This window comes from Podarcis cretensis (assembly GCF_951804945.1).
Source record: "Podarcis cretensis genome assembly, chromosome: 1".
Taxonomy (NCBI): Eukaryota; Metazoa; Chordata; class Lepidosauria; order Squamata; family Lacertidae; genus Podarcis; species Podarcis cretensis.
In genome coordinates, this window is record NC_137170.1 from 31,828,658 (window position 1) to 31,848,687 (window position 20,030).

General features: G+C 41.4%; 1 protein-coding gene across 4 annotated transcripts in view; it reads right to left on the reverse strand.

The window, feature by feature from the left end:
* Window positions 1–20,030, reverse strand: part of TTLL5 (tubulin tyrosine ligase like 5) — a 113,193-nt gene that overhangs the window by 55,943 nt on the left and 37,220 nt on the right. For all 4 annotated transcript variants that reach the window (XM_079971848.1, XM_079971850.1, XM_079971849.1 and 1 more), the window contains exons 13-24: window positions 19,592–19,673; window positions 19,371–19,432; window positions 18,010–18,098; window positions 17,104–17,145; window positions 15,280–15,393; window positions 14,758–14,849; window positions 14,341–14,403; window positions 13,747–13,782; window positions 11,004–11,060; window positions 2,603–2,754; window positions 2,024–2,339; window positions 574–694 (exon numbers count right to left, since the gene is read on the reverse strand). In XM_079971848.1, coding sequence (XP_079827974.1) covers window positions 574–694; window positions 2,024–2,339; window positions 2,603–2,754; window positions 11,004–11,060; window positions 13,747–13,782; window positions 14,341–14,403; window positions 14,758–14,849; window positions 15,280–15,393; window positions 17,104–17,145; window positions 18,010–18,098; window positions 19,371–19,432; window positions 19,592–19,673 — 1,226 coding nt within the window. The remainder of the gene's footprint in view (window positions 1–573; window positions 695–2,023; window positions 2,340–2,602; window positions 2,755–11,003; window positions 11,061–13,746; window positions 13,783–14,340; window positions 14,404–14,757; window positions 14,850–15,279; window positions 15,394–17,103; window positions 17,146–18,009; window positions 18,099–19,370; window positions 19,433–19,591; window positions 19,674–20,030) is intronic.

Genomic DNA, 20,030 nt, shown 5'->3' on the forward strand with positions numbered 1-20,030 from the left:
TTAATCTATGAGCTAGATTGGCTCTCTACCCATACGGGATTTTCACAGTGTCTCCATGTGGGCTGCCAGCTGAGGGCAAGGACTAGACTAGAAATGTGGACTGAAGTCAATAAGCACTGTAAGGCAACTGCCTCAGATAGAGTATAATGATTTAGCTACTGTCTGGGGAAACCGGCAGACAACTCAAAGTCATACCTGGAAACCGAGTGACATACAGAGAGCTTAAACTAAGAAGTGGGCTTCAGGGAGGCTATGCAAAAAATAAAATAAAATAAAATAAAATAAAGGATGGCAATCACAGGTGGCCATCACCTCAGCAATATTCAAAAATGCTTCTTCTATCCTGGAGCCCAAAGTACACCTCTTCTACCTGCCCTGCACACCAACAGTCTACATTGGTTCAGAGAGGAGTTAAAGTCATTTCAGTAACAGAGGCAGGATGAGTTAACAGGATCTAGCTGTTTAGCTCAAGCTGATGGGAATCAGCTTTACACTAACTGTAATTCAGGAATGTGGAGTAAGATGAGCTGGGCTCCTCCCTGAAAGGAGCGGGGCAAGCAAACAATTTCTTACCATCTGCTCATCCTCTTTGGCAGCCCAGGCAGGATTATGGACCTGATCTCCAGCCTCTTTCATCAGGCGCAGCTGCACACGTTGCAGATAGGCAGAGAAAGCCCTGCGAGCCTGAACTTTGCTGTAGAAACAGAGAGGCACAGACAGCAGTCAGAAGTACAGATAAACACCTTTGTTTTTCGACAAAGAACCCCTCAGTACACAGGGCAAAGGACCATTTTACAATCTTGGCCAGCAACTGGAGGCCCCAAATTCCCACCACATCTGGTTGCCAACCTGGATGTGAAAAAGCAGCATCTATGGCAACAGAATTTGCTGCTGGCAGTCCATTTTAGAAAATGAAATTAAAACTCTAGCTCATTTTTCAAATAGACATCTAGAAGAACACGTCTGGGTATCAGAGTTCCTCATTCTCTCACTGGAATACCACAGGAGGCTATAGTAGGACAGAAAGTGGGGTTGACTACTTCCCACGTGAACATTAGGATAAGTTTGAAACAATTTATCATCATCATGGTTCTAGCATGTTCTGAAGCTATGATTTTGCTTCTCATGAGTAGTTTGATTAGTCCACTAAAACAGGAAAACTCCCTCAAAAGTGCTATGCAAAGGAGACTTCCCATGTTTCCCAGACTAAATAAGAAAAACTAACTCAAGTCTCAAACAGGGAAGCTTTCTCTCAAAAACAAACCTCAGGGCTGGGAGGTGGGGAGAAACAACATTTGGTGGTGTGAAACTTATACTAAGATTTTGCTGCCTATCCATTTCTCTCTAAACCCCAAGAGGGACTGTGCAAGTTATTCAAGGTGAGCATGTAGGACAATTTATTGTCTTAATACAACTCTACATCATAAAGCAGAAAGACATATCACCCAAGGACCTGTTTGTTCTAACCCTTCAACTGTTCTTCCTTTTTGATCCCCTGTACCACATACCATACATTTGTTTTATCATGCTTCAAAAAGTAACTCACCTAACTACTACAGTGGGTTAGCTAAGAATAAATAGCAAAGGGAAAAGTAGAACTAACAAGCAAATTATGTACTGTGTCACCAGTATGGATTTCTCTACCCCTACCTAAACACTGGCAATGGAAGTTCTCCATTGAACCATTAGAACACCCTACCTCATTCTCACTGCTTCTTATCAACACTTCACTTTTGCCCACCAGCAGGCAAATAGAATAAGCCAACCGGACAATATTTTAGTATTCTGTATAGCATCTGGTACACTAAATGAATGCAGGGCATCAACAGTAGCATCCATCCATTGGCCTAGGGAAGATTAAGAGGCCAAAGCATACGTTTTATGAAGCAATTCCTCTACAACCTAAAAAACAGGGGTGTAGTACAAAAACATGCCTTTTCACAAGCGGACAAGGACTCTGGTTTACATGCTTGCCTCATATTTGCCACAATGATAGTCAAATAAATCTCATTAAAACTCCTACCTTAGATTACTGTTCTCCTGTAAAACCTGTAGCAAATTAAATGGAAGCTCAGCATCTTTTGACATTGGTTCCGTTTTGGCTTGAAGCAGCAGAGCTTCACGGACAGGTTTCTGTTCAGACTCCTTTGACAACTTTTCCTTTTTGGGATGCTCCACCTGTTCTTGCAACTCTGGCTTAAATTTCACCTGCATGTTCCTAAGAGAGCCAGCTGTTTCCTCCCGAGGTATCTCCAGTTCTTCATCTTCCTCCACTATCTCCTCCTCTTCTTCACATTCCATTTCTGACTTGAGGACAAAGTCAGTTGACTGCGAAGTCCCTGTCAAAAACATATGTCCAGTTCTCAACATTTTAGGATAAGTAAAGGAAGGCAGAAAACATTAGGTTCTCACATGCACCATGTGTACTCATAGAATACATGTTAGCAACTGATCACCAACACAGGAAATATCTGATGTACACAATCTTTTTTCTTTTAGCCCAGATATGGTCAAGATCTACACATGGCAAGAGAAGCTAACCACCATTTAAACCCAGACACCAATGTTATAATATGGGGAAATAGGCAGGACTTGCATGTACCTGACAGTTTTGCATTTCCTGGTTTCAGTTTGCCAAAACGTCGCCTTCGTTTCCGTACCTCTAGTGACAGGAGCTTCCGCTCATACAGAGCAGCATGAAGCTGAGCATTACAATCCATAATGTCCAGACCCAGTTCTCCAGCAAGATTCAAACTGCAAAAGACAAGAACAAGGAGATTCCTCAATGCCTTTCCTCCCACCTATATCCAGATAAAACCTATATGCTGGTCTCTGTAGTGAATCTATACTGTTCCTACACCACCAGACAAACAGGACTGAGTTAGTACAAGTACAGTGTTACACTTCTGAGAATTATCCAGTCACAAGGAGTACAGAAGAATCAGAGTTACCTACCTGTAACTAATACTCTTTGAATACACACACAGTCACACTAGCGGGAGCAAAAGTTTTTATGCCATTCTTCAAAGCAGTGGGGATGTATGTGTGCATGTGTATTTACTGGGGCTCAGAGAACCATGTGTAACAAGCCATGATGTGCATTAGGCTTCTATATTAACTATACACACAGGATAGTAGCTGGAGGGCCGGGGTGGGAGGTGGGGGGAGGAAACTGGCTGAACAAGGAAGCAGTTTATTTGTTCATACATCTATCTGCTTCATGGGCCCAACTAGAAAGATACTGGTCTCTTTATGATTATGCAGCATTAAGTTCCTTGGATTTGTGCACATGAAAGTTAATACCAGGGAGGACTATCCGACTACTCCCAGGACATCCCTTGCCCAAATACATCTTACAGTAGTACCTCGGGTTACAGACGCTTCAGGTTACAGACTCCGCCAACCCAGAAATAGTACCTCAGGTTAAGAACTTTGCTTCAGGGTGAGAACAGATATTGTGCAGCAGTGGCGCGGCGGCAGCGGGAGGCCCCATTAGCTAAAGTGGTGCTTCAGGTTAAGAAGAGTTTCAGGTTAAGAACGGACCTCCAGGACGAATTAAGTTCTTAACCCGAGGTACCACTGTATTTGTTTCATTTGTATCCTACTCTACTCCTGAACAGTCTTGTAGCCTCACAGCTCTGTGAAGTATGCTATCCTTAAAAAGAAAAAACTTACCTATCAATGCACAGCTGAACAAGGATCTAAAACAAGGATCTGAAGAAAGATCTTTATCATTCCTGCCATTATAGTACCGTACCAGCTATAAGATATATACGACATCACTCAGCCTCTGTGTTGAACATTGAAATCCTAATCAAATCAGGGCACCATTAGGCCATGGCAGTAGCCATCAGTTATTGGACTCATTGTTTTTAAGATTTGTTTTCCTACACTGAAGAGCTGTCTTAGAAGAAGTTTAAAAAGATTTCCACCAAAAATCCCTGAGCATTTTCCTTTCCTCTTAAAAGCAAACTATTTTCCACTAAGAAGCTGTATGCTGAGAAAATATGTCCAATGGTATGCCAGGAAAGGCAATAAAACTTTAGGAGGGGCATTCCCTGCAATTCCAGATGCCAAGAACACTGCAACAGAGATAGTCACCAGCCAGCACAGCACAGGTATATTTTGCTACTGGTGAATGCAAAGGAGTAATTCATTCCATGCACCCCCTTGTGGGAATTGAGACTCAATTGTCATCAGGCAAAACAATTCTAGAAATGCTGAAATACCCTTTTTAAATGCAGGCAAGGATAACAAGGATACTGGATTCTTAAAACTGAGAACTGCCGCTTAGATTCATATAGTGGCTACAATGAAGTTCTCCACTACTGGATGGCTGAGAATTACAAGTAGGGAGAGAGTTGGTGCACTTGTGGGCTTCATGGAAGCATCTAGCTGGCCACAGGGAGAACAGAATGCTAGACTTTCTGCTTGGCCTGATCTAGCAGGGATCTTATTCTCTTAAGGTTTCCTCAACAGACTGCACTGTGCTAACTCAATGGATTCAAGCGCCATACAATGTTGTAGTAATCACTCTGAATCTGGAAAAGCAATACAATGCATTTTAAAGACCCCAGGTTTGTGTAGTTCTGTGAGCCAGCCCTGTGTGAAGGAAACTAGTTGGATTTTTAAAGTTTTGTCAATTATTCATCTTTTCAGTCTAAAACTTCATTAGAATTAGCCTGTGACATTTCCTTTGTGAATTAAAACCTCCCAAATCCTCTCCCCACTTCTTCATCCTGCTGGATACTTAAGGTTAAATGCATGTGACCTATGAATGGTAAACGGAACATCTGATATTCTGGCAAACTATGCTTTGTGAAGTTGTGAAAATTTATTTAATTAGTTTATATGCTGGTTTTCAGGGAGAACCACTCATAAGTGGCCCAGAAAATTAAAAATACAAAACAATATATTAACGCAAGCTAAGGAACAGTAGAAAACTGTAGGAGCAGGGGAAAGAACATAGACTTATTAACACAGTATAAATGATGCTTAATTTCCATTTCCTGTAAGGGAAAGCTCAAGACGACATCATCACTGACTAGCCAGTGCAAGCCTTGCATCTTGTGACCAACATGTACAAAGTTAATTTGTCGTCACTCTCCGTGAGAGACTGGATTTTGCCATGAAAAGGCAGGGTCAGAAGCTTTTTAAAAAGTGGTTTTCTGTGCCCCTGATATATTTGGAGCCTAGAACATGTAGTGATTTCCTCCTCTTCCATGCCATGCTGTTCTGAAGAACCATATGTCTAACCTCAAGCAGTAGGCATTGGTTAAATAAAGGAAGCTACATAAAATAGCATTTTCTACAATCAAGTAGGCGCCTGGCAAAAAACCCAGAAATTGGTACTACTGTGATTTTGTTTGAAGAGGGGACTGGAGGACATTCGGTTAACCGGATGACTCTTCCCACTAGAGAATATAGGCAGTGTCCTTTGAACAATACTGCCCTGCGCTGTGCTGAGGTAAACCAGGTGCAGCATTTGATTGGCAGAGCCGCTGCCACTCAGCCTCTTCCTCCCGTTGCCATTGCCGGGAGTCTTGGTTTCACAGCGAGTTCTGGCTTCGTGGCGCAGGCCAAATCCACAACTCAGACGGGCCTGATCCAGCCCAGGAGCCTTAGATCTGGACCCCTGCTCCAGATAATAATGACTGAGCTAAGGAGACCCCTCAACCCCTAATACAAGCAAAGTCCATAAACCATGCTCCACACAAAAAATTATGTCACACATACACAGATACAAGACAGTGTATTTTAACACAGAACAAGAATACCTCACACAGTGAAAAGGAATTCCTAGATAACTGAGAGGACCTCAACAGGAATGTCTATTCCACCCCTAAACCTAGAATCATAGAATCATAGAGTTGGAAGAGACCACAAGGGCCATCGAGTCCAACCCCCTGCCAAGCAGGAAACACCATCAGAGCACTCCTGACATATGGTTGTCAAGCCGCTGCTTAAAGACCTCCAAAGAAGGAGACTCCACCACACTCCTTGGCAGCAAATTCAACTGTCAAACAGCTCTTACTGTCAGGAAGTTCTTCCTAATGTTTAGGTGGAATCTTCTTTCTTGTAGTTTGGATCCATTGCTCCGTGTCCGCTTCTCTGGAGCAGCAGAAAACAACCTTTCTCCCTCCTCTATGTGACATCCTTTTATATATTTGAACATGGCTATCATATCACCCCTTAACCTCCTCTTCTCCAGGCTAAACATGCCCAGCTCCCTCAGCCGTTCCTCATAAGGCATCGTTTCCAGGCCTTTGACCATTTTGGTTGCCCTCCTCCTGGACACGTTCCAGAATACAGTGGCACTATTACTTCCCTTGATCTAGATACTATACTCCTATTGATGCAGCCCAGAATTGCATTGGCTTTTTTAGCTGCCGCGTCACACTGTTGGCTCATGTCAAGTTTGTGGTCAACCAAGACTCCTAGATCCTTTTCACATGTACTGCTCTCAAGCCAGGTGTCACCCATCTTGTATTTGTGCCTCTCATTTTTTTTGCCCAAGTGCAATACTTTACATTTCTCCCTGTTAAAATTCATCTTGTTTGTTTTGGCCCAGTTCTCTAGTCTGTCAAGGTCGTTTTGAAGTGTGATTCTGTCCTCTGGGGTGTTAGCCACCCCTCCCAGTTTGGTGTCATCTGCAAATTTGATCAGGATGCCCTTGAGTCCATCATCCAAGTCGTTGATAAAGATGTTGAATAAGACCGGGCCCAAGACAGAACCCTGTGGCACCCCACTAGTCACTCTTCTCCAGGATGAAGAGGAACCATTGATGAGCACCCTTTGGGTTCGGTCAGTCAGCCAGTTACAAATCCACTGAGTGGTAGCATAGTCAAGAACGCATTTTACCAGCTTCTTTACAAGAATATCATGGGGCACCTTGTCAAATGCCTTGCTGAAATCAAGGTAGGCTACATCCACTGTGTTCCCTTCATCTACCAGGCTTGTAATTCTGTCAAAAAACGAGATCAGGTTAATCTGACATGACTTATTTTTCAGAAATCCATGCTGACTATTGGTGATCACAGCATTCCTTTCTAGGTGCTCACAGACTGTTTGCTTAATGATCTGCTCCAGAATCTTCCCTGGTATTGATGTCAGACTGACTGGGCGGTAATTATTTGGGTCCTCTCTTTTTCCCTTTTTGAAAATAGGGACAACATTTGCCCTCCTCCAGTCTGCCGGGACTTCGCCTGTTCTCCAGGAATTCTCAAAGATGACTGCCAGTGGTTCTGAGATCACATCTGCCAGTTCTTTTAATACTCTTGGATGCAGTTCATCTGCCCTGGAGACTTGAATACATCTAAACTAGCCAAGTATTCTTGTACTATCTCCTTAGTTATTCTGGGCTGTGTTTCCTCTGCTGAATCATTTGCTCCAAATTCTTCAGGTCGGGCATTGTTTTCTTTATCGGAGAAGACTGAGGCAAAGAAGGCATTGAGGAGTTCAGCCCTTTCTGTGTCCCCTGTTTGCATTTCACCATCTTCTCCTCTGAGTGACCTCACTGTTTCTTTGTTCTTCCTTTTGCTACGAACATACCCATAAAAGCCTTTTTTGTTGCTTTTAACCTCTCTAGCAAGCCTGAGTTCATTCTGTGCTTTAGCTTTTCTGACTTTGTGTCTACACGTGCTGGCTACTTGTTTGAATTCCTCTTTGGTGGTTTCCCCCCTTTTCTATTTTTTGTACACATCCTTTTTTAATCTTAACTCAGTTAAAAGTTCTTTAGATAGCCACCCTGGCTTCTTTAAGCACCTTCCATGTTTCCGTCTCCTTGGTATTGCCTGAAGTTGTGCTTTTACTATCTCCCTCTTAACAAACTCCCAGCCATCATGAACTCCCTTTCCTTTTAGTATTACTGTCCATGGGATCTCACCCAGCACTTCCCTAAGTTTTATGAAGTCGGCTTTCTTAAAGTCAAGAAATTGAGTCCTAGTATGCTTGGCTGCTCCTTTCCGCTGTATAGTAAACTTCAGAAGAGCATGATCACTCGTGCCTAATGATCCTTCCACTTCTACCCCACTAACCAGGTCATCATCATTGGTTAGGACCAGATCTAAAATGGCTGTTCCTCTTGTTGCTTCTCCCACTTTCTGGACAATGAAGTTGTCTGCAAGGCCAGTGAGGAATCTGTTTGACCTTATGCTCTTGGCTGAGTCTGACATCCAACAAATATCCGGGTAATTGAAGTCCCCCATTACTACTATCTCCCTTCCTTTTGCATGCTTGGCCATCTGTTCCAGGAAGGCATCATCTATGTCCTCCGTTTGACTTGGGGATCTATAGTAAACTCCCACAATGAGGTCCCTGTTATTCTTCTCTCCCTTAATTTTGACCCAAATGCTCTCACTTTGGCTTTGAGGTTCTAAATCTTGGATCTCTTCACAGGTATACACATCCCTGACATATAACGCCACTCCTCCTCCTTTCTTGTCTGGTCTGTTTCTCTGAAATAGATTGTATCCCTCCATTATTACATTCCAATCGTGGGACTTATCCCACCAGGTTTCAGTGATGCCTATTATGTCATATTTAGTTTGCTGGTACAACGGGAGGAAATTTCATTCCTGCTACAATTAAACTATTCGCTGCAAAACCAATAGCACAAATACTATACGGCGCTCCACTCGTCTCCCTCTCTAATCTAGACCCATACGAAAAGATACAATCAGGTTTCCTTAGATCACTCCTGCAAACACCTAAATGCGTCCCAAACGCCGCCCTACGACTAGAAGCGGGCTTATACAGCATCAAAGCCAAAGTATGGATAAGAACCTTATGCACTTGGCTAAGACTTAACAACTCGCCGGTTGGACTACTTCCCCTGATGCTTCTTGACAAATTCCAATCTAGTTGGTTGAAGGGCACTCTCAGGAAATTGGCCACATATGGTCTCTCCCCAGAATATTTATTAAGTTTAGAAAGGGGAAGGGCCAAGAACATAATCAAAGAAAGACTCAAGGACATTGAAGCCCAAAATGACTTTAATCAACTTCCGATAACTTATAAACTCCTATTCAATTCCCAAAGGCCCCACCTAGCAAACTATCTCAAAGTTCTACACAACGCTAAACACCGATGGGCATTTTCCAGGGCCCGCTTTAACGCTCTACTTTCAGCTCTCCTAGAGGGAAGATACAACAAAATACCGATTGAACAAAGATTATGTCCCTGTAACAGCAACGAAATCGAAACCATCGGGCATGTCATCTTATACTGCCCATTTTATCGAGACTCAAGAAAAGAGCTGATTGAGCCGATTCTGAGGAAAATACCTCATAGTACAGACGACACCTACATCAGACACCTCTTAGCGGGCAAAGAGCCCAAAACCATCAGGCCTGTGGCAAAGTACTGTTACATTGCAACAAGAATAAGACGAGCAATGATGTCAGCAACGGAGTCCAAATTGTAAACATCGAAGCAACGATAATAAACAGTAGTGACATTTCAACTGAATTTTTAAAACCTTAAAAGCCGAAACCTGGTTATAAATATAAGCACCAATTCTGTGAATTGGCCATATCTCCACTGCTATTTGTAGCACAATACTACTTATAATGTCATTTTTATAAATTGCTTTCTGGTCATTGACCGTATTAAAGATATTTGATTTGAGTTTGCTGTACCAAGAGCTCAAGCTCATGTACAGACATTGAAGTGCATTAATCATTCCCCCATGTCTCTTATTTAAGGATTTTTTCCTCCCACCACTAGGTCTGCGTGCTGTTTGCTCCATTTGGTCTATGACATTTGGATGATCATCTTCATCAATTGATAGACTCCTACCTTCAGGAGCACTGTCTCCCTCCCCCACATTAGTCAGTTTAAAGCCCTCCTGATGAGGTTTCTGAGATTTTTGGCAAAAACATTCCTCCCAACCGTTGTGAGGTGCAGCCCATCGCTTGCCTGGAAGGCAAACCTGGAAGGCAACAAGCAGAACCAGGGTGGGTCAAATGAAAAAGGGGACTGGAGGGCATTCGGTTAACAGAACGACCCATCTGGCTTCCATAAAAGAGGAACATCTGGCAGGGGTGGACAATATTCTGCAAGATTGGCTACAACAGTTCTCTGTAATCAGGCCTTTGGCTGATTAAATATTCTATCACCTTTGTTTGTGGGAGGGGAATTTTTTTTTGTTTTTGTTTCCTCTGTATTTGGTGTTCTCATTTTAATGTTGTGAACCGTCCTGTGATCATCAGATGAAGGATGGTATGCAAATTCAATAAATAATAAATCATTTTAAAAGTACAGTACTTAGAAGACCTTCGGATCAGACACAATAGGCTAGGTGTGTAAGAAATATTAACTATTATTCCCATGTTTTTGATATTTTGTTTTGAATTAATTCCATTTACTTTAAAGCAATGTAAACTTTGATCTCCTTAAATGCACACAAATTTACTTTTTAATTATAATTCTGTAACTGAAGACTCCCGAGGTCTTACTGGAACAGCCTGTAAGGTTATATGAACCAAGAGCAGAAATACTGGCTAAACTCAGCAACTGTGAGGGTGGAACCCTTCAGCAGAAATATGTCTGTATTCAGAAGCTGAAGGGAAACAGAGTTCACAGGTGGTTGAGAATTCCCCAACGTGGCCTTTGAGTTCACTGAGTTCAAACTTTGGGGGGAAATATGAAGAAAAACCCTAGCCTAGTGAACTCAGTGCTTCTCCATACATGGAATAATGTGGAAGATTCTGATAAAAACGTTTCATAAGGTTTCTCCAAGATTTGGCAATATTCTCTAGTGTCTGCAATGCTGGAATTATGAAAAGAAAATAGGAAGTTATGATACTTGTATCTTTTTGAGATCTTGCTGAGATCTCTGAATTTTCTGAAGCAGAGACTGTACTTGAGGCTGAGTAGAGGGGACAAGAGCTTGCAGCTAGCCCCAGTTTATAAAGCTTTGAACTACTGCCTAGTTGGGATCAAAGGGTATGTGAAGCCATATGTAAATCCAAAGGGGGGAGGAGAGTGAGTAGTTTTATTACCTGGACTCGGTCCTGAGACATCTGGCGGCGAGATGACCACGTTGCAAGTCAAGGCCTCTAAAGAATAAAAGAGCAAGAACTTTGTGATTTTAAAGACTGCACCTTTGAACTCTGTCTTGTGCCTGTTGGTGATCTATCTTGTTAACTAGGAGGAGTTAAAATGCAAGAAACCTAAGGTTTCTGCAATTTTCTGCCTGGAAAAAACTGATTTTGGAAACTGGCATCTTGTGCCTGAAGAACTGACTGCAGAAGAGAAGGAGAGGCTTTTCCAGGGATGAATTTTGAAATGAATGGAAATGCATCCCTCTCTCAGCTTCGCTGTATGTGTGAAGACTCTTTAATATTAATGATTTACTTTCCTATGGTGCAAAATACAAAGAACATTATAGGGAATTTCCTTTTAAGTCCGACTTAGTTTTGAATTATTCTGCTTGCTAAATATTTATTTGTTCTCTTTTAATCAAAAGAGAGCCAGAGTAGACAACCTACAGAACAAGTGCTTGCTCATTGAACTACACACTACAATGTAAAATGCAAGATTTGTTTCATTAAAATTATATACTGCTTGATTATAGAAAAGACTTCAAAGCAGTCTACAAAAAAGATAAAACAATAAAACAATAAAATTATCACTAAAAAAATTACAACCACAATTTAAAACATACAGCCTACTGAAAACAACAGACTTAAACCAAAATAAATCTCACAGGTATTAGATTATTTTGTCCAGAAATCAAGATCTGTGACAATCAAATTGCAATTTATGAACTGTTTGCCTGCAGCAGAAATGTTATCTATGTCTGTCATGTGCTGTGGACCAGGAAAAATGGAGCACCACCTGTAGGCTACTGAATAAGATTCTGAACATTGGGGAAGTAGCCAGTTATTGCTTAAAACTGTGCTAATGCCTCTGTGTTCTGACCTTACTGTAAGTCATGTTCTTTCTCCACAGGCAAACAGCCAGCTGCACTAAGAAATTCATACTTTTCTAACCTTCTGTTATCTGATCAACTGGAGAAAATGAAACATAAGTACTGTAATGAGTCAATGGGCACAACTAGCTGATAGGAAAGCCACTCTGCCCAGTGTCCAGGGATAACAGAATCATAGAAATGTAGAGTTGGAAGGGACCCTGAAGATTATCTTGTCCAACCCCCTGAAATGCAGGAATATGCAGCTGTCCCACACGGGAATCAAACCTGCAACCTTGGCGTTATCAGCATCATGCTCTAACCAACTGAGCTATCCATGATCTATTGGTATGTTAATTAATGGCCTCAAAGAACTGTTGTTGCTTAATCTGTAAATATCAATACATCTACAATAATTCTTTATAAGGACCACCAACAGGTAGTACACAACAAAACTATATTTCTTTCTTCCTAAAAGACTTATTAATTTTCATGACACATCTATGTACATTACACTAACTTGAGGTTTCTGCCCATCAACTGATAGGGAGTGACTCCAAGCTCTGCTTTCTGCAGGGACTGGCCACACTATTTTAAAATTTCTATTTTAATTTCAATTTTCTGGAAAACACAACTTAGAATAAAATCATAATCTCTGCTACCCAATCCAAAACTTGTCCTGCTAGCTGCAGCACTATGCACATCCTTCTCTTTCAGTTTCAGATTTTGCTTACTGAAAAAGCAGAACTGGAAAACTCAATAGAGTTTTCAGGGCCAAAGAAAGAACTTCCCTCTGGGTCTAGAATGCCCAGGGGCAATTTCCTGCTTGTCCATGTTTTGCTGTTCTGAGGTAGTCTATGTTGATCTCCCTTTTTAGAGATTGGTTAAAGAAACAACTATTTTCTACAACCAAGTAACTGGGAAAACTCCTGGTCAGAGACCACTTAGGCCAGGTAAGAAGCTTGTGTTATTTGATGAATCATTGTATTTTAATATTCTGCTGGGAGTTACCCAGAGTGGCTGGGGAAACCCAGCCAGATGGGCAGGGCATAAATAAATTATTAATATTATTATTATTGTTGCTGTTATTATTATTATTATTATTATTATTATTATTATTATTATTATTATTAATGCTTTTGATATTTTCTTTTGAATTCTCCTCTGACTTTTTATATATTGGAAAACACACACACACACACACACACACACACACACACACACACACGGATGTTCTCTGGCCAACACACAGTTTAAACTAGTAATTGAAAATCACAAAAATCCAGCAACACAATACTCAGGACCACCAGTTTACACCATTAAAAACAGCTGGTTGAGAGTTTAACTATGCAATCATTAGAACATTAATATCGGACCTTGGCAAAACAATAATAGCAAGTAACTAATTCAGCTTTCACAACCATTTCATAATGGCAGAGCAACAATCAGTCCCACGATACTGAAATCCAAAGAATGACACAGACCACCAAAGAGGGAACCCCCTAAAACACTTTTAAGACTATTTCCCATGCAAGGAATATTTGGCCAGGGAATGAGGATCACAGAAAATGGGAAGCAGAAGGTTACCACTTCCCTCCACAACTACAGCCCCCACCGCAAAAAAAACCCCAATTCCTCTGTAAAAGACCTCCTGCTGGATGTCTCAGTGCATAGGGTACATTTCTCACTACCCCAAACACAGCAATTAGCCTTGAAAACAACCTTCTATTGTTTGACAAAAAGAGTCCCATCTAAAGTCTAAGGTGACTGCACGGTCAAAAATACAAAACCAACCTTTTTCCTTTAATAACTTGCCTATACAAGCTGCTTACCGAGTTCGTTTAGAAATTAGGCATCTTCTTGACCCTCTGCAGAACAGTGAAAAAAGAATATTGTGATTACATTACAATTATACTACATCAGCATAAAACAGATACATTAAAAGCCCAAGGCAGGATTCGTCTAATGAATCCCATCAGCAAAAGTCCCGCAGAAAGGCTTCCATAACAAGGCTTTTCACCTTCTCTCCTCACTCCCCAAATCAGCTTGGTTGGCCAACTGGTATCTGGTTGGCCACTGTGAGAACCGGATGCTGGACTAGGTGGTCCATTGGTCTGATCCAGCAGGCTCTTCTGATGAACCTCCAGAAGGAGCTAGCTTACCCATAGAGGAGGGCTTTCATCTGAACAGCCAAGGCAATTGTTATGTTCTTGAGAATTGCCTTCTTTATAAGCCTGTGAATTACTCTATTTCTGTTACTGTTTGCTCCAGCTAGTGAGCTAAGAGCCAAAACGCATTCTACAAGCAACTGCCCAATGGACCCAGTACTTTGTCTACAAGCAACCCGCTCTTCATGTTCACTTTCATTTCTCCTTCCTCCTATGGGTCTCCTTCTGTACTGCAGACTCCTGGAACCACTTTCCTACCTGTCGCTGAAAAGGCGAGAGGCCAGCATATAGTTCATTGTCGTCTTGTGCTCCATATAGGATCTGAAAAACCAAGAGGAAGGGAGTCAGTTTAAATTCAGATTAGGAGTATTTAAAAATGGAAGACTCAGTGAGGAAAAAGTGAAAGCTTATCATGAAAAGTGAGAGGGAAATAGCTTCATCTGTCAGGAATGGAGGAAAAGGTAAGACTAATAAGGAAGCTGGTAAGAATTAGATAGCACAAAAGGCGACAGAAGAGTGTTTGATATGCAAAAAGACCCTGAAAGTGAAATTTAAAGCATAATGAATGGTCTTTGAGACCACTAAGGTGGGAATAAATTAGCATTTGCATCTTCTACCTCCTAATGTCTTCTATCATTCCAGGATGAAAGAATCAAAACTAGATTTTTTGCTCACCCATAAGTGTCCCAAGTTAATGGCGTAGGGAATATACGAATGAATCCCCCTCTTCGCTCATATTCCTCCTTCACTCGACGCAAGACTTTTATCTGGAATCAGAACAAGCAATGAAAGGCACTAGTGCTTTTTAGTTGTTTAGGTTTGAATTGGTTTTGTCGTCTTGATGTAACTTGACCTGGCATCAGTTTTCATGAAAGGTGAGTAATAAATCTTTCAAATAAATAAAAACAAATAATGGAAAGGGTGAACCTTGGGATGGAATGCATTGAGATACACATAATCCCTGTGAATCATTTAGTTATGGGGTCAATATTAACAGTTCCACTTTTAAAAGACAAACCATTTTATTCTTTGTCCCTTAATTTCCCTATCTATGCTGCCAAGATGCCAGTCTCAGTCTGCTGCCACAAGGCAGAGGCATCTGGTAGCCAAATGCACCCATTCATGGTGACTAATTGTTCCCTTCTTCTGAACATGTACCATGTCCAGTGAGCGAATACAGTACATGACAACCCTTACCTCCTCCATGGAGAGCCCCAGCATGGAGCCAAAATGCCTTCCTACTGTTTTCTCCTTTGCTGAGGGCGTAAGGTTTTTCATCTCAGCATCACTGGCAGACAGCGGCCGAGAACGCTGTAGAATCACAATGAGAAACCTGATTTTAGCATTTCCCCTCCTTCTAATCGTATTCCAATTATTTTTAATGGGGTTTCAAATAGCAAAGTCATTTGCCCAGCAAGAGACATCACTCTCCAGGCATCAGAACCAGGAGTCACACTCAAGAGGCAGAAGAATCCAAGGGCACCAATGCCAGGATTCACACTCTCTGCCTCCAACTATAGCAAGTCCACACCCCATTCAATACCAAAGCCAAACTTCACATTCCCAGTGTTTGACCACAGAACCACACCCCAAAATAGCAGGAGCCAGCATTCACAGCTTCTGTCTCTATGGGCAAAACATGACCCATATTCCTGGCTCTGGTACCCGGGGGGGGGGTAACATTTCCAACTCTCAATTGCTGGATAACCCATGTCTTGTAGTAGTAACCTGCTTAGGAGATGAAGCTACAGTAAGGAAAAGAAATGCAGCTCATCTGTATTTACACTAGTTCCATGACCACAGCTAAAGATCTTTACTGAGCCAGGAGATTGCATATCCTGTATTCAGCTCTGTCTCATGTCACAAGGCTGCTTGAGTTAGTAATGGGCAAGTACAAAATGCAAACAAAAGGTTGGGGGGGCAGAAGCTGAAATCCAGGCAAGACATTTTTGATCTAACTGCACTGTCAAAGCTGAAAACAAAAGGTATTTAAAGACCTTGAGATAATAAGTTCCTAAAGAGTTTTTTTAAACCTTGAGATCAAAGTAGCTGAAGCGAAAACCAAGTTCAGCTGCACCACAGATTAAAGGCTCAGCTTGATCCATCTCCATAAAGATATGAATATTAGCAATATGCCCCATTATTTCATATGGGTTATATTCCCCTTAACACAGAAAAGCAGAGTTTAAAAACCAAAAACTGAATTTGCCTCAGAAGAGACATATACAAACCTAGACAAAAGAAGACCTATTATCAGTAAGTAACTCAGGCTTATGAATGAACATAGAAGAGGTTTGCTGGATCAGCCCAAAACTTCATCTAGTTCAGCAATCTTTCCCATTACTTAATAATAATAAAAAACTGTAATCCTTCCAGTCAGTTATACTGTGGATCTTCTGCTATTTTTAAGGCATAATCAAGGGAAAGTATCATTTCTTCTCTTGAACAAGATGTGTCTATTACCTCCTCTTTGACTCTAGGATGCTTTGTATGAAAATAATACCAAACAGTTGTGTGTGCTTGCCTCTGCCATCATTAAGTCAATTATGAGCACCCAGTCTCCAATCTCCAAGGTTTCTTCTTCTCTTAGTACAATCTTTCTTGTCTTTCTTCTCTCTTACATTGGTATTTCCCCATATTTCAGAAATATGCATACACTCTATCAAAATAATCTAATTTTTGAATTTGTTGCAGTAACATGCATATTTTGCAGAACATGCATAATCTTGTTTAATGTGTGTGCTTTATTCTCAAACAAAGTTGGGATTCACTTGACACAAATGGCTGCAATTTTAGGTAAAGTAAGTGCGGGAGAGTGGCAGGCAGGCACACTAAGGGTTATCACCTGCCTGCAGCTCCTGCCATTCCATATGCATTGTTCATTTCTCTCCCCTGAACCTCTTTACCATTCCTTTATAGTGTCTTAAAAGTCACTGCAGACAAAATAAATATATTACTTTAAATTTTGAAATAGGCAAATGGAAGTTTGTAAATGAAGAAACATAATAGCCCAATACCTACCAATTTGGCATTTGTTGATCGGGACTGTGCAGAAACGGGGCGCTACAAGAGAAAGACAAAGAATAATGATTTGATGTTCCCCTTTGAACCCTGGAAGCAACTCTGCTCATGTAGCATGTCATAAATGCATAGATTTCACACCAACAGACATGACCAGATTTCCTATGCCTCTCCCTCCTCAATTTGCTCCAGAGAGTCTCTCAAGTATATGGAGCAGATTTTGAGGGTGTGAGCTAAAGTGAGGAGGAGAGGAAAGGGAGGACACATTTGCATGAGTGGAAGAACATCATGCAAGCAGGATATTAGAACTATCACCCATCTAGCGCACATTTCTAATTTGTGTAAAATGTCAACTGCTTTTACTTCATCCTCATCATGACATTTTTACCTCTTAAATAGGTACTCAAGACATTTAGGAATAAGCATGCAGCACACAATAGTGTTGAATGTGAAATGTTTAAAACCAACTTCCTCTTCTGCTTGAAAAGACTAAAGCAAAAGCACATGGAAATGAAACAATGCCAGATTGATGACCAGTATACCCTTTTCTTCTCATTTCCCTGTGTTGACTATAAGTTCATTGGAACAAAGACCTGTCCTCTTGTACTCCAAAGCACCATGCACACTGATGGCACTATATAATCACCATAATCATCATCAAAATAGCAAAGGATTGGGTGCGGGGAATGGTTAGCATCTAGAGGTCAATTTCACTTCCAGCAGTATAGAAGCCATACACAGCGATGAAGTACTAAAATACAAAATAATCAAAGAAATCACAAAGTTGTCAGATAAGAATGAATAAATGAAATGGCAATCATCCTTGCTTAAACCAGTCTTCATAATCTGTTAATGGCAGAAGAGAAGGATTTTATCTTTCAGCTACTTTCTCAAATTTCTCCTTACTTGAGGTTTCTGATAAGGATGTCTCCTTCCCTCAGGGGTAAAGTATGATGTTCGGCTGAACCGCTGACCTGGATCCTGACAAACAAAGCCTGAGAGAGGAAGCAAAATAGGCCACAGAAAACTTTATTTATGGGCTAGTTTAGTAACTCTGTATCAATAGCCAACAGCAGCTTAACTCTTCCAATGAAAGAACTGCAAAAAGGGGGCACCTGAAGGTGCACTGTGACACACCAATCACCTGATGGAGTAGGCGCAAATGCCCCCCACCCCCACCCCGCAAATCCATGAACTCACTCATCAGCTAATGAATGGCAGGAAGTGCTCCTCCAACCAGCACACACACCGCTGCTGCTTCTCCTTCAAGCCACCATGGTTTGAAAGAGAAATGCAGGACAGAAAGGGTATCAAAAAGTCTTTTGTAAAAATCCCTGCATGAGGAACCCCCCCATTTGCTTTGAAGTCCCAACAAAGAATCACATTATGTCACTATGCCGTCAGGTGACTAACAGGTGGGCAGGGCTAACAGGTCAACTTGGGCCCTCCAGGGGTGGGGGAGATAAAGATATAGCCTTCCGGTCAGAAAAAGTTCTCCATCCATGCTCTAAACAAGATCTAAACACACTACTCAGAAACACCGAAATGCAACTAAATTCAAAACACACAGATCAGCTGATGATGGGAGTTTATCTCCTCTCTCTGCTCGTCAAATGATTTATCGGATGACAGGAAAGGAGGAGAGTTGTATCTGTGCTGTGTCAACTTTTTTTCCCCACTGTCAAAATTGGTGGGCTCTTGGGAGGCCAGAAAAATTTGCCTGTAGGCTGGGTGAGGCCCATAAACTGAGGGCTAGCTACCCCAGTACAATGCTTTGTAAACATGTGAAGGCCCAAGGAAGAAACAAAAACAAAAAATGGGTTCCCTTTTTTACTTCCTCCACCACCCCTTCACATCTCTATAGCATTCCTGTTACCTACTTGCTTTAATAGGAACCATGCCAACAAAGGTAGTAATTATTCTAGAGTTACCCAATGATCCTTAGGCTATCAAAGCATCATACAGATGTCAGGCACTCAACAGCATCCCTCCCCCCCAAGAAGAATTTTTTACCCACACCCTGTTCACCACTATTCATTACTCTTTCATACCACACAGCTAAGGACACCTACACTTCTCTCAGATTATATACTTTCCAGCTACAGCATTCCTGCCCTTCACAAAACAAGTTTGAATACCTCTACTATTCTACAGCATACCATTCTTATGTCATATATACACACCCACCATACAAACATGGCATACCCACTTATAACCCGCTATCACCATCCTAAGCCAACAAAACACTGGACTGAAACTGAACTCACCTACAAGTGTGAACATGTCTGAAATCATACTAGCTTTAATCTTCAGGTCCAAAGGAGCATCACTATCCAACAAGAAACAGAAAAGGCAAGTAGTTAATGGTATCTCCAGTTAGAGCCTTTCCTCTAAAACATAGTATAAAGTAGTTATTCAGTTGTAGCCATCAAGAGTATTCAACAGATGGTAGTCATTTCAAATTCCATCTTTCTCAATAACTCCTTACCAGGCCAGGGAAGGGGATAGGTTCACTTCCAGTAGCCAAGGCTTGAGAGAAGAATCAATGAGGACATCAAAGCCATAAAGCTCTGAAACAAAGCACACACAAAGTATTTCGTGGTGGCGCAATTGTATTTTCAAGGAATCAAACCAACATCAAAACAAGGGACTGTGGATAAATATAGAGTATTTCACCACATGAGAAATGTGGTGACGCTTGCTCATTTCTTTAAAAGTGTGATACAGATTACCATGGCCAGGTTTGAATATTCTGTGGCCACAATTGCTCCACCTTTAAGATACTGGCTCTTGCTTTGGAATGAAGATGTACTGGTGCTATATTTTGTCACTGCTTCCTGGTTCTTTGTTTTTAGAAATATACAAGTCCAGTCCCACAATAGAGGCATCTGCATGCTTTTGTCCAGTTAAAGTTCAGGAAAAGCCCT